Genomic DNA, 15,871 nt, shown 5'->3' on the forward strand with positions numbered 1-15,871 from the left:
GTAAACTATATGGATGATTCAAATTTGCTCTCCAAAATATTCTGATAAATTCACGCTTACATCATTTGCCCTAGAATAAACCTAACCATAGCCTTTTTTTGCTCAGAATTATATGCCTGCATTGAAGTTAGTTTAAACCAGATTTCAAGCAATATGCAGACAATTTACAGATTACATGCCACAATCTTGTTCGTTAAGATTCTATCAAAAAATGGAAAAAAATCTTTCAGCAAATATAACATCAAGAGATATCGCCAGCATACCAACCATCTGACAATTTGGCTATAAATAGAGTTCCATTTTTATATGTAAATGGGTAAATTAGCCTGCCAGATGAAAGCTCTACCTATTTCCCCAATGAGGAACCTCATAACAGTATTTCACTCTTTTTAATGATTTTTATGTAGATTCCGTACCTCATTTCAAATCATCAAATAGAGTTTTCATCTTGAGACACACAAATTTGGCAGTCTATTTTACCCACCCTTAAGCCTTTCCTAAGAGAAAGACCAATCCTTTGATAAATAACTCCTCTGGCTATTCTCTATATAATTCTTATACTAATTTGTTTCACCTACATGCCATGTGATGTCTTGAAAAAGTCAAAAGTGTTAGTTTTTAACAATTGTCCTCACATACTGGTGTTATACTCTATAATGACAGGCATGTGGAACATCATGAACAGAGATGAGGGGCAATACAATCTTAGTCACATATTTGACAATCTTCTTGGAACACAAACTGGCAAATATGTTGCTGAGCAACCAACATCCTATGCGGTAAACAGATCATCACAAAAACAATAGTTTTGAAAAAGTCTGCAAAACTTCAAAATATTCACATTGCTTCAATAGTGGACTAGAAATATGAAACTTCTGCTAAAATGACAGGCAATTGTTTGGTGCACAACTCCCATTGGCCAACACTTTTTTACACCTGCAACAATGTTGCAAATCACAACATGATTTGTCATGTTATAAAGTGACCTTATAATTATATATTGGGAATTTTCATCACATACTGGTGATGTAGCACTTCCTTTCAAAATGGTCATTAGGTGCTTGACTTCAATTCTGAAGCATCTCTTCATGTTTCCAAACAACTTAAAGACGTACTTAACAACAAAGCACTTTTCTATCCTTTTGTTTTTCATTAAAATCATAAAAAATTGTGGAGACAATAATAAGGAAACTAGAAAATGTTCTACATCTAACCAGCATGCAACAATGCCTAAGCTTGAACTAATTCTTACCCGTACAAATTAATTTTTAACCCATTTTATTGGAAAACTTCCAATTTTCATACTGGAGTATGCAAGAAAATTGTTAATTTATAGGTACCAATACAAGAAACTTGTTTACACTTTCTTCCAACCAAACTTGATGGAAATGAACCCCAGACACCTGAATTACCCCTGCATCCTTCTGGCTGTCTCAAAACTTGTTAAAAATTCAAAATGCAGAGTAAAATCGATGGCACACACAAGGTGCCGAATATAGCTAGGAACACTTGGAATGCTAGAGATGATGGTTGCTATGTCAATCACTGGGGAAAGATGGGGAAATTATGCAGTAGGTGTACGGTGTGTAAAAGCAGTCTATAGAGGGATGAATGATAAGCAGTGATGAATATAGTGCAGGCAGATAAAATGTGGGAAACCAGCGTGAGGCAATGGAGGATGAGGTGTGAAGATGAAGCATGGTAGAGGTTATCGGTGTGCCGAAACAAATGTAAAACAAGGCTGATTTCACGCCAAGTCGATAAGAGCACACAAGATGGTGATAGTGATGCGTTTATTAACAAACAGAGAGTACTGTTGGTAGGGGGAATGGTGGCTCAGTGGTCTCATCACAAAAGGGTTTATCTCTTTCAAGTGTCTTAACTTCATACTACTTTTCACAATGGTATAGTCTACTTTCTTTCCATAAGCTATTACCAGGATTACATGCCAAAAATAAGTATCAGGTAAACACTTTCTGGTATATTCAATGTGATGCAAAGGTTCTGGGAAATAGACTGTTTTGCTTGGCACACAGCGGTAATCTAAAGAACAGGCCTGTTAAAGATATATAGTCACGTTAAATAGGTTTCCTTTAATTTACAAATTGAAGGACCACATACTGCCTAACCAGCAATAGCTATGCAGATTATTGTGTTACACACCATATTTGTCAGACTTTATCACAATGGTAGAAGAAAGTATTGTCATACAGTTCTTATAACAGATACATTTGTTTGGCTGTAATGTGCATGGGATGTAAGTGACAAAAAGGTCACAGCAATAAGTATGAGGTATGATTTTATCCCCTATATATATAGATTGGACTCTTTCAAACCCTTTGATATTTAAAGCGGATAATTTTTGACATATGTGCATGCATATAAATACAGTGACGATGATGATACCTGCCATTGGTCCGTGGCTCCGTCTACAAATGGCGCCAATTAGCTGTGAGGAAATGTAAATGCTAGGGAAATGCATGCAGTCTGATCAATGCTAGCTAACATGACAAGGTGCCATGGAATACCAATTGGAATAAATGCGCATTAAATTGAGTCGTGATCTTCAAATTTTGATTGATACGGCTATAGAGTTAACAGGCAAAGTCAAACACATTTGAGATCTTGTATCAAAATATCAGCGAATATCTCAAGAGTCTTTGAAGCGCAATACAGGATATTTATTCTCATGTAAAGGCATTTTTATCCCGTTTTGAGTGAACTTATAAATATTAATAAGCCTTCAAAACAGGTTTCACTCTTTTTGCTTGTAGTTGACTATTAAACAGGGAAAAAGCATGTTAAAAGGTATAATATTCCAAGATCACCTTGTTTTAGAGAGCTTTGATCACACTTTATGATGCAAAGTGTTAGATGATGGAAAGTGTGAAATGGCAAGTGGTTATTAGGATGCAGGGAAAAATAAGCATATATATGAAATGAAGGATAACACAGTGCATGCGGCTTTCTCTCTTTACTGCCGCAAAGTGCATGCAGATGATGGTTAAAAGTTGCAAGCGACAGCAAGCAGGTTGGCGTGAATGAAAATGGAAGCTCTAACAAACAAACGCCACCTACCATCCTCATCGGTACGGATTTTAACTGGGTCAGACGCGGGGCCGTCACCAACCGCTGTACTGGCCAACACGCTGATGTCATATTCTGTCCACTTGTTGAGGTCATTGAGGGTGTATGAAGTGACCCGTGGTCCGACGCTGATCTCCATCGGGCCATCCTCCTGCAGCAGCGATTCCTCGTCATCTCCCGAGTCTCCGTTGCTGTCTCTTTCATAGATAAGTTTGTAGCCAGTGATGATGCCATTTTGGAAATCCTCCGGTGGAGGGTTCCAGTTGACTTGTATGCTGATTGAGCTCAGAGTGGTCCCAATCACATCCCGTGGGGGTGCCCCAGGGACTAGAAATAGTTAGAGGGATAAAAGGGGTAGGCAACATTATATCATTGACACAAAATAACATAAATGATACATAACATTAAACATGTGTTCTTCTACACTACATTAAAGATCCCTGCGATGAAAGTAATTACTCATCGTTATAGCATTACGATGAGCACGCATGGTTAATTAACATGCGTCAAGCATGCCTGCAATCAGGTCGTCAGTCAAGCATGCGTTCTAATGAAATGCTCCATCTCTCAAGCATGTCTTCTGATACTGGCAGACGCCTATGCCACTACAAGACTTGTGTAATGGTTATTGAAAAATGCGGCAAAATTGTTCCTTTGTGCAAAGTGTAAGAACTGGTTTTCTCAAGTCTAACATTTCGTTACTCAGTTAACTTACTTTCTTTATTTTTTTCAGATATTTTTCTGCTCTTTATCTGGATATCAACAGACTATAAACATTGTTTTAACATGGATGGTTTGCTCAGAATGCTCTGGAACACTTGACTAATGACAGACAACATAAAAGTTATAGCTCATTAACCAATATGATGCACTTTGTTGTCAAATTGACTACAAAATATGTTTGAAAGGACATCATGCTCATAAAGCTATTCATATCTGGGATGGCTGATTTACTATGAACTAAGCACTGTTTATCGTCTGTGGCCTAACATTGGAATTTGGAATACTTCATTCAAATGCCTATTATGATTTATAACATTCTTCCTTTAATTTTAACTTGAGTTGGTTATGTTCAAATTATTCTATTGTGCATCATAACCATGACAGATTCATTTTTTTTTTCTGTTGCTCCCAACTCATCTAGTAAAACTTTTTATCTATGCCGGAATGTCAACAGACATGTGAAACCTGGGAGCCATTACATGACAAACAAACCTAATTGGAACTTATGACAGGTAAAGAAGTCACATAAAGTGCATATGATGGAAAACATTTGCTGTAATCGTAAGAGCATGTTTTTAATAAAACCATTTCTTTTTGCCTTTCAGTCACAGAACAAGGCAAACGTGATCCAGATCCTACTGCTGCAAATCAAAATATGAATTGTTTTCTAAAGGTGATGTTTTGAACACCCACATTGATAGAGCGGGTACTGATTTGAGTTCAATTCAGTTACGACTTTTCTTTCTCTCAACTTATCAAGTCGTCCGTCTAATACAACTTTACTCATTTTGAGTTTGTTCAATTGACTTTATGCACTCATGGTACATGATTCCAATCTAATCCAAAAGAGCCAAATTTATTGAACAAATTTTGGTCTGCTATCTTTAATTTATTGATCAGATTTTGGTCTGCTATCTTTAATTTATTGATCAGATTTTGGTATGCTATCTTGAATTTATTGATCACATTTTGGTCTGCTATCTTTGATTTATTGATCACATTTTGGTCTACTATCTTAAATGTGTCAATCTAAGATGGTTTCTTACACTTCCTAAACATACAGGATTGGACAAGATTTAAGCTTTGAGAAACCAAACAAAATTGGATGAATGTTATTTTTGTTATATCCTGCACAAAGACATGCACAAGCAATTACAACAAATACAATCATTTATATTAGACATTGTTTAACATATTATATTATATTATATTATCTACTGTTAATACCAATACTAAGAAAACAAGTTACAACCTTCGTTATTACTTGGGATATCATGATGGTAAATACAGGAGGTCATGTTACGGGTCAAAGGTGATCATTAATTAATACTGGTTTTTTTTTAAAGAAGATCATGATTTAAAATAGATTTCTGGACTATTAATCTTTTTTATATGATATCCACCTTGTCTTAATCCCCCCCCCCAAAAACCCCTACTTTTTATTTTTATTTTATGTGTTCACTTTTTCCACTGATTTGTGCCCCTTTCTCACCTGATTCTTGTGTCCGGACAGAAATGACCGCAGTACTGGCCCCTTGACCGGCTCTGGATTTTGCAGCAAGCCACAAATTGTACACTGTATTTGGTTTGAGATCTTCAAGGGTGTACGACCGTGTTGGTGCCACGCTGCGATGCACTGCCTTGCCAGTTTTAGAGTCGTTGTAGTACAAGTCATAATACTGAATCTGGACCTCTATGTCTCTCTGACCCCAGGTCAGTTTGATCTGTGTCGCGGAGGTAGAGTCACCGGCAAAATTCTCTGGTTGACTGGGTACTATGTACAAAAAATATGAATTAATTGAGCATCTTGTTTGCAATTACTGATGAAAATTTGACAATTTGTAAAGAATTAATTTCATACAGTTCTTTTACAACGATACAATTACAAAGCATACAATAATTACATGAAAACAATTGCTTAAGTCAGAAAACTTTGATCAATAATGTATGAAAAAATAAAAGTTATTTAAAAGATAAAAAATTTTCACTGACATCAATGTGTTGAGGTGTCATTTCAAAACCAAAAAGCAGTTCTTTAAGGGGGTACTACACCCTGGCCAATTTTGTGCCTATTTTTGCATTTTTCTCAAAAATTATAGCACATTGGTGACAAGTAAGATATGTATATTATAGGGGCAAGGACTACAACTACTGTACTGAAAATTCAGCAACTCAAAGCAAGTAGTTATTGATTTATTGATCAAATATTGGTTTTCCCTCATTTTTGACTGTAACGCCACAACTATTGCCTGTGCTGAAATAAAATTTCCAGTGCAGTAGTTGTAGTCCTTGCCCCTATAATATACATATCTTACTTGTCCCCAATGCGCTATAATTTCTGAGAAAAATGCAAAAATAGGCACAAAATTTGGCAGGGGTGTAGTACCCCCTTAACTTGGTTAAAAATCTAAATGTACATTTTCGAAGACAAATGCCATGTCACAAATATGTAGACTGGTAAGTTCTGTGATAAAATGGTCTAAATCTATTTTTCCCCAATCAAGCTAACTGCCACACCCTACCCTTATATGTAACAACACTCTATGTTAAACAGTATATAGCTGTAGAGGATATATGAATACTTTAGACACATATTCATTACAACAAAAATGATAGGTCTGTTTAAATCATTAACTTGTTCCTCTGCAAAAACACACGATTGTATTGCATCAATTGCAATTACCACGATACTAGCGAAGGCGATGCATACATTTGTCGTTCTTTTGAGCATGATGAGAGAATATGGTATAGAACAGTTATCATAAAGACATTTATTTTAATGGACCACTCTCTACCTCTGTAATTAGCCTATAACTCCCTTCTAGCAACAGAAAAACTTGACTATGTGATTATTTTATTTTGGCTCCATTTTTTGCACTTCTGAAGAACTAAAATTGACCATTTCTATTATAAGGATTACATTGAACTTTTGAAAACTATGAAATACTTGACGTCAGTTTTAGAATGACTGAAGCCAAAGAAAGGACAAAAAGGTGTGAAGAGAAGGGGAAACTCATAAAAAGTGTGTTCAGGTAGAATCAATAAACTGATAAAAAAAAGACTTAATGGTGAAAACTGGGCTACTAATTGTGAACTAGGCTAAAAACACACTTGTGCATCATCATTAAGCTCATCATCGGTAATCGATCAAGTAACATAACACAAGCGTGTCTCCGTAATGCAGCAGTGGACTGTCAATTCGTTCAAGATGTGTTATCATAAGCTTCCAATAAAAACATGGAGCAACATGTTGGGTGAAATAAATATCACAAAATTTATGTAAAGAATTACTGGCAACATAACATGTTGTACTCTTGGGTATTCCTGACATGATGGTTTATTAGAGAAAATGGGTAATTTTGATGAAATTTTTTATTAATGTTTTATAGTGGATACATTATACATTAATTTGCTTATAATTCCTTACTTGTAAATGGGGAGTTTCAACTTTTCAATGTCAAGACTTACTCTTTTGACATGTTCAGTAGCATGTTTCTTTCTCAAAAATCTATGGTACTAACTGATTGTTGTAGTCAGGATTATATACATTGATAAAAAAAATCCTGATTTTAGATAATCACATCCTAACCAAACGATCTGTCCAACAAGTTGTCTTAACTGTCTCATGTCTAAGTAGTTTCTATTTGTTCCACACTATGGTTTATAGAACAGGCTTGAATCAAAATTGATTCTCACAAAGTCAACTTGCGAGCATGAAAGTTAACTTACTGTGTGTGGAACAGACATGATTTTAGGAGAATCAACTTTGATTCTTGCAAACTAAGTTTAAAAGAATCATTGAAAGCACAGATTCTCTTGATTATCATCGAATTTTCAGCCCTGTAGAAGTGTTACAATTGGTTCCATTCACATATGGTCCTATGAGTTCAATATAGCCCTCAGAGTAAGTCAACTCTATATACACTAACCCTACATAAATATGTATAGGACTCGTATACCCACCTCCTTGTTGCGTTTTCACTTGTACCGGAAATGATGCGGGACCCTCTCCTTCTGCAGTAGAAGCCGACACGCTGACCGAATAGATCTGCATGGTCACCAACTCGCTTATAGTGGTCAAGCGTTGATTGTTGTCTTCCACCGTGTATTTGAACCAGGAGGAGAGATCGGCACCAGGGTTCATGGTGTAGTAGACATTGTAGCCTGTGACAATCCCATTGGGGACATCTGGAGGCTCCCATTGGATGAGGATGGTGCTGGAACTCAGGGGACTTGCCCGCACATCACGTGGGGCTGAACCAGGTGCTGAAAATTAAAAAAATTTCAGGGTTGTTACAAACGGAAAAATATTTGTCTAATAACTTTTCTGTAAAATTTGAGCCATATTGAGGCTTTGATATAGAAAGGAGACTAGCAAGGGGGTTACCTGATTGTGCTAAATGCCAGGAGAAGAAGGGACATATTTTTAATAAGTGCTATCTGCTGAAAAAATAATTTAGGGAGGATGTTGGTAAATTTTGCCAAATTATCAAAGAGGACAATAATTTCTGATCTAATGTTTATTATTACTGTTTCAAAATTAATCATCATATTGCTGACATGCCTAAACTAAGAAATTTTGTTATTTTAGCTTTGGGCAAGCTTATTGAAGTTAATATTACGTTTTGTGGACTTCAATATGTTCACAATAAATTCATATATTACCAGTTTCACCAGTTGTAATGACCAAATCATTGCTTGGTTCACCCTGACCAATAGAATTCACAGCTGCAACACGCACAGCATAGTTAGTGAACGGCAGCAATCCGTTGATTGTGTATTCCGTCTCGGAGATACGTCTAGTTTCATTGTAGCTACCGGAAGAGCGTTGAAGTTTGTATTGCAGTACGTACGACTGTATGGGCTCATCTGATTCAAAATTCCACCTAACTGTTGCTGATGTGGCTGTGGCAGAGACAAAATTTGGTGGTGCTGGTGCTCCAGGACGTGCTGTAATCGAATCAATTGTATTCAAATTTGGTTAGTTATTTGTGAAACTAAAACACAGTTGTATGGGAACAAACAATAGGCTTTCAGATAAAAGAACAACATTTGATTAAAATGCTTTGAAAGGTATCTAGTTACTTTAAAAAGGGAATGATGTGCTGGGGTGTGCATGTCATGGTGTGTGCATATCTTTGAGATGGCAGGGACACCTGATGGTTAAAGTAGCAGTTGACAATTCCTATGTACACATGTCTCTTGGAATCTTAAGGTAAAAGATTTCCATTTCATCTTACGGGATGTCATTTATTGAAATCAAATTGTGCCACAGGCCTCTTTTAGGTGACAACAACCTGTTCTACTAGCCCCACTGCTATGTGCAATTAAAAACAGGCATTTTTTGGCCTTAGTGGATTGATTTTGACTGATATTTTTTAGAAAAAATTCAGCAAATTTTCAAAATATGTTTGCAAAAATATGTCAGATTTTTCAAGCTTTCGTTGATATTTAGGGTCGTTTAGTCTCTTCCAGAAAGAAAAAAAAATCCTGACTGACTACTTGGCAAGTAATGTCCACCTGTAGAACAGGGTTTTTTGGGTTATTTTATTTGTCAAATAACTTACTTCTGACAGTTATGGTAACTGATGTCTGTATTGTCCCCAGCTTGCTCATTGCCACACAGGTATACTCTCCTGTCTCTTCTACATTGGCCAGCTGAAGGACATTCCGGCCGATTGGAAGCTCTCCGGTATTCAGGTCCATGCCGCCGTGGGTCCATTTGACCATCGGCATGGGTGACCCAACAGCTACGCATGTCAGGTTGACACTCCCGCCTGGAACCACTTCCATGTTAGATGGCTCTATGGTAAACCTGGGTGGGACTCTTCGTTCTGAAAAATGAAAGAAAAAAATTTATATGTACTTCATAGGTAATTCAAAATTAGGGAGGTAAAATTTGCTGTATTTGAAGTCATTTGTGTCAATCTGGGTACCGTATTGTTTGTAATAAACGCCCCGGGGGCGTTGCATTTTTCCAAAGGGGGGCGTTTATTGGAAGTGAATTGTCAGTGAAAAAAGCTTAAAAATCGTGTTCAATTTCCCGATGGTGCTCCTATTAAAAGGAGGATTTACACTATACATGATGGCGGCCCACGGAAAATGATATTTTCGTGGGGAATACAACAAAATTACACCTGTAAGTGCATGGAATTAGTGAAATTCTACCATAATTAGGCAATAAAATGGATGGGAGTTGAGTCATAATAGGTTTTGTCCATTCAATTTTGCGATCGTGACTGACATGACTGATGCAAGTTTTAAGCTTACCTACACGATATGTCATGGAAATGTTTGCATTTTTGTCAAATTTTCACAGAAAAATTGGAGGGGGGCGTTTATTAGAGGGGGAGCGTTTATTACAAACAATACGGTATGTATGTTGTATGATTACAAAATACCTCAAGCCAAATACAAACTGATTCACCAAAAGTGCATACATTTTCTAACTTCACATTTTACATCATATGGAAACTATTCACTAAACATATTTTTAAGCGTCACAAGTAAACTTTTATTACTTGCTCTTTCTCGTAGCACTATATATACGCAACACAAGGTTCATGATTTTTATATAATCATTCTCATATCAGCCTCACAGAAACACTCCACCTAATTATGAGCTTCAACATTGCACCCATCTTTTATACCAATAGACTACAAGGAACATCATCACTACTTTCTTTTTTAATTATTGAAGTGTCTCGCTGCGGGCGTCGAAAATCAAATATCAGAAGTCACGATGCATGATATCTGCCTATCGCGATCAAACTGAAGATTCATAAAAAATTTGCCGAAATGTGAAGTCATTTTGAACAGCATATGTGTGTTTGTTATTACACCCTGTAATTTTATCTGATGATGATAATTATGATGTATGTATCACGTTACCTACGAGTGAAATGCAATCCAGCATTTATTTCATTTCACCTAGATGCAAATTTGGAGTACTTAAACATGAAAGACAACAAAATAATGATGCGAAGTATGGAATATCGTCTTCATATTTGTAAAGGATTGCACGTTCAGTATTATTTCTAACCAATTTCATATATTTCTTAACCTCATTTTTCATGATACTAGATATTACATTCTTAAATTCACATATCGGAGTGTATTAATAAATCAAAGTTTCTAAAATGTATAATTATCTAAAATGTTTCTTGTAATGAATTTGATGAAAAAATTAAATTAACTGCCTGCGGGGTGACTAATGAATTATACGTCCATATATCTCATCCACTTTTAATTAAGATGTAAAGCGTTTCTTTGATATTGTTTAAATCCTATGAGATGATCAGTGTCTGGAAGCAGGACACTGGAAAGGGCATATAGCATTAATGTTTTATGATGTCATTTGCTGGTTTTTCACCAAACTGTCTCTGAAACCTTAAGAAATGGGTGCGGAATTGGACTAGGTTTTACCTTCCGGTATGCCATCCACGAGCTGTGCTTTATTCCAGGAGTATGTACAATTCTTAAATAATCAGAGGGTGGGTGTATGGCAGGAGCATACCGGATTCTAAAGTTGCCCCCACAATAATTATTGTTCTTCATTTATAGATTCCACCTGTATGAACTATTGATCAATCAAAGTAATATTGCTGAATAAATGATTTTCTACCAAAAAAGTATTTTAAGTACTCAAATATTGACTCCCATTTCAAAAGGTATTGCATTTCTTCAGATATGACAAAATCTGAAAATACTTCTTTATTTTGGAAGTGTTCACAGCCATTAAAAAGTAATAATACATAAACCAAAAAAGGTGAAAAAACCTGGATTTTCTTTAAACTATTAGCATGTCAGTTTCATAGTATATCATGAAATATATTCCCCACAGATCTATATTTTGATTTGTTATTTATTTCAATATTTTTCATCAAGGGGCAAATGCCTTACAAGACTGGTTGCACCACTCCATATGTGCAGCACTCAAATACATACCTCTAACATACAAGTTTGCCGCATCTGAATATCTTGTTCCCGCTGAATTGCTAGCAGCACATTGGTACTTCCCTTGGTCGGTCTCATCAGCATTATCAATTGTGAGTGTGGAAGCTGCAGAATAATTAATAATAAAAAAAACAATACAAATTATTATGACAAATATCATATATAATTAAATCTGACTTTGTGTTTTAAATGCAATATGATATTGGCATTCAAAAATGATTTATTATCATTATACACACACATTATTATTGGTGTATGCTGTTAGCAATTATTTCATAATCAAGTTTTGTCATCACAGCATTCCATTTTCATGCATCAAAGATTGGGTAAAAATTCTGTAGAATTATGATTTTTAAAACCATCAATCCATTTTAGAAGATTCAGGCACTTGGAAAAAGTTACTAAGATTAAAATCAACAACTGTTGACTAAACACCATAGCTTACAATTATTTGGTTGAAGTTTTGATTTATTTTGATCTTAAATATTTAAACAATTATGTAATTATATAATTTTCTGTTTATTTCATGAACAATGTAAAATGTATTTTTTCGTTCATTTTCTAAACCTATTTTTACATAAAGTTTGCTTACTTTTGGAAAAATTGTGCGCATTTTCATCTTTGTGTGAAATTTTACGGTAGTTACAGTAGTGCACTATTATTTTTTACTGGAATCATTGAATCATTAACATGGACAGAAAAAAAGTTTGAAAGTTGGTACAATTTTGATGAATATTTTCTTGTGATTTTTGTTTCAAGGTAAATTCAGTTGGCAAATTTCAAAAGTGATGGATCACTAACACATGATAAATGTGTGCATGGTGTTAATGCATATTAAAAAACGTGATCGTTTTTGCCATCAATCAGCATGGGTTGTAGGAGCACAAAGTGTAAATCCATCGTAATGACATTAATTGATGGCATAACACTCAACTCACTCCAAGCCTAGGATCAAATGTATTTATCTAACACTCTACCTGTACAAATGAAAAAGTACTAGTGACAGATCCAAGGGCCTGATATGTCTTCAGTAGAAAGCAACGGAAATTGCAGCATTATAAATAAATAATTCCAGTATGATGCTGTTGTTCTTGAGCTAACCCGGTGATATCCTCAAATCAAATATGTGGGTGGGGTGTGGGTGGGGTGTGTGGGAGCATGTCCTTTATATATATGAGCATGTTTGGGGCCGGGGTTTGGGGCTAATAACTGCAATTGACAATTGAGTAAAGCAACCTAACCTAATGCACTGAAACAATTGATACTTTTAATAAGGAGATCTAACCCTTTTATACCTACAATACCTAAGATTTATACAAAAAATAGTTACACAGAACAGCTGCTTTGATGACATGCATTTCATAACACTTCCAAATACAATATTGGACAATATTGGAGCAGAATTTCCAAAAGTTTCGCCATTTTTAAGAATACATAACAGCCATAAAATGTGAACCAAACTGATTTTCCAAAAACTTGCAAATTATGAACTAAAAAATTGCTAACAAGATAAAATAGTTAGTAAATATAAGCTGCAATATGTTAATTAGTGAAAGGATTTTTAAATTAAATTTTAGCACACACATACACATCAATTTCAATTTAAAAAAAACAGCAGTGAACGCAATGCATCATTCCTCTAAATATACCGACACTGAATGTCTTTTGACACAAAAGGCCTAATGTTGTCCAGATTGGCAGAGGCATTCATCAAGTTGTTTATCGTTGCTATAGTTAGTTAGATACGACATATCACGGATGCTATGTACACCAAAACGGACAAAAGACTAGCAAGAGAAGACAGACAGTGGGTGAGATTGGGAGCCCGAGGCGAGATGGTGCGCCTCGGGCGAGGCAGGTGGATGTCAACAACAAAACAGGAAGGATGTCAAGGAGGTAACTGATATGGAGATGTTACTCTAACAAAACCAAATTCCATCAAATAAAAACTATCATCTGCTTCATATATACAACAATGTTTAGCTAACGCAACAAGATTTAGTAATTGCACATTGACAACAACTTGAATAACAACTCAGAAGAAGGTCAAAGGCATGTAATACAATCCTTAAGAACAAAGTTCATAAACCTGCATATACCAGTGAATAGATGTGTTTGATCATGTCTGTTCTGGATATCATCATCATACCTAGACAGCTTAGTATAATTTTTGAAGTACATACTGATACAAACAAGTTTCTGAATAATGTGATAAGGATGAGGCTGTTAAAATGTCAAAGTTCAAGATGCAATAGGTTGGTTTCAAACATGCATTTAGCATGGGTATCAATATACAGGAAAGGACCAAGAACAGGACTGGTAACAGTTTAAAACTCGCTATGTAATTGGTAGCTCTTTCTAGCTATATCATGTATTCAGATGAAGAACAAAAGTGCTCAAACCGCAACCAAATCATCAAGTTATAGTGAACGGATCATAGGTACTGCAGGTGTCCACATATCATATTGGCAAATACGAGTCAGTGAGAAGCAAATTACACAATTTATCCATGATTAAATAAAGTGCTATTGAACTCCTATCGCATTGCCGCACTCTTATTTAGAACTCTTTACATAAAACCTGATCTTGGCAAATTTAACTCCCAACTTAAGTGTAACTGATAGTGAACCATTCAAACCAATGGCAAATATTGTTATATACCCTATTGACTGGCAAATATGACTGAATCTTAGTATGAATAGTAGTAGGGATGCCCACTCTCAATACAGTTTCCACTAGAACGATTTTTCATTTACTGTGTGCGTGCACTCACACACGTATTGTCTATGGAGAAACTGATCGATACAAGAAATCCCAGGCATGTTAAATGGCGTACATACTTGTTTTGATCCAAATGTAGGCCTATATCAGGGTGTTTCAAGAAATTCCTGATTCCACCAGAAAACATTCACCAAACTTTTTCCTGTTTGGTCAGTAAATAGAGAGGACCTTCCTGCATGAAGAGATCAACTTTTTTAATGAAAAATTTAATGAGATGAGAACTACAACAGGTTGAAGTGACACCATTCCGTGCATCAGGTGTTCAAACGCAATTATCTCCGAATTTGGAGTGAATCAGACAAGCAAACTTACATACTCATAAAATTTAACTATTTATGAAGACAAAATGTGTAGGATGTTAAGAAATTTAAGAATGTTTAAGCCTACCATGCCCATCTCAAATCATGCACTTCCCGTGCACTTCTCACTACCATGTCCATTTCATAGGGAGTATAAAAACCGGGGACCATCATGGCTTCCATGCACACAGTGTATTGCTCAATGTAGTAAAGATAACCTTTGAGTTGGAGCAAATTTCTCAAAATTGGTAGTGATTAATGTTACCAAACTTATGCCATGATGAAATATAATAATTTTTGAAGATAAAATGTGCTGACCTTAAAAGATTGAACAATGTTTAAGACTACCGCTTTTCATTTGAAATAATGCACTTATTGTTCATCTCCTCTATGGAGATATTTTCCATGGCGGCCATCTATGATCATGCTTGAGGTTTCAACAAACAAACCATGGGTTTTGAGGTCTTATAGTTTTTGTTGTATGTCAACAAAATCGATTAAATTTTCAGGATGATCTTTTTTTCATGTTGTTATAAGCAAATATAATGTTCCAGATAAGATAGTTAATAAATACATTAAGAAAAAGTACCTTAAAGTTGCACTTTCTGTTAGTATTCCTTTTGGACTTTAACTTTTTAACATGTTCTAGCAGCCCTATATAAAACCGTGACACTCGAAAGGCCATATCTCTGGAATGAAACGTCCGATTAAGATTATTTAAACGCCAAAATGTTTCTTTCATCAATTCCCATCCAATAAGTTAGGTCTGAATCAATTTAAAAGTACTTCAATTTTTAGTGGACATGCCTAATAGTAGTATTGAATACAACTAACACAAATAAGACAAATGTCAGATAGAGGGAGGTATATCGCAAACCTCTTGCTTGATGAAAGTAATCTCGTTCACCAGATGAGTTTTTTTAAATAATCTAAGCAATATATAGCTTGCGTCAGAGCTAAGAGCCACAACAAGGAAAACTTGTGACAGATGAATGTTAACAAGCTTGTGAACTTAGAAATACAAT

The 15,871-nt window shown here is 35.5% G+C and overlaps 1 protein-coding gene across 3 annotated transcripts in view; it reads right to left on the reverse strand.

Annotated features, from left to right (window-relative positions):
• Positions 1-15,871, reverse strand: part of LOC140143879 (receptor-type tyrosine-protein phosphatase delta-like) — a 284,842-nt gene that overhangs the window by 32,069 nt on the left and 236,902 nt on the right. For all 3 annotated transcript variants that reach the window (XM_072165844.1, XM_072165736.1, XM_072165794.1), the window contains 6 exons: positions 11,758-11,871; positions 9,378-9,644; positions 8,476-8,760; positions 7,774-8,076; positions 5,303-5,584; positions 3,079-3,414 (listed from right to left, as the gene is read on the reverse strand). In XM_072165844.1, coding sequence (XP_072021945.1) covers positions 3,079-3,414; positions 5,303-5,584; positions 7,774-8,076; positions 8,476-8,760; positions 9,378-9,644; positions 11,758-11,871 — 1,587 coding nt within the window. The remainder of the gene's footprint in view (positions 1-3,078; positions 3,415-5,302; positions 5,585-7,773; positions 8,077-8,475; positions 8,761-9,377; positions 9,645-11,757; positions 11,872-15,871) is intronic.

The sequence above is a fragment of the Amphiura filiformis genome, chromosome 1 (genome assembly GCF_039555335.1).
Source record: "Amphiura filiformis chromosome 1, Afil_fr2py, whole genome shotgun sequence".
Taxonomy (NCBI): Eukaryota; Metazoa; Echinodermata; class Ophiuroidea; order Amphilepidida; family Amphiuridae; genus Amphiura; species Amphiura filiformis.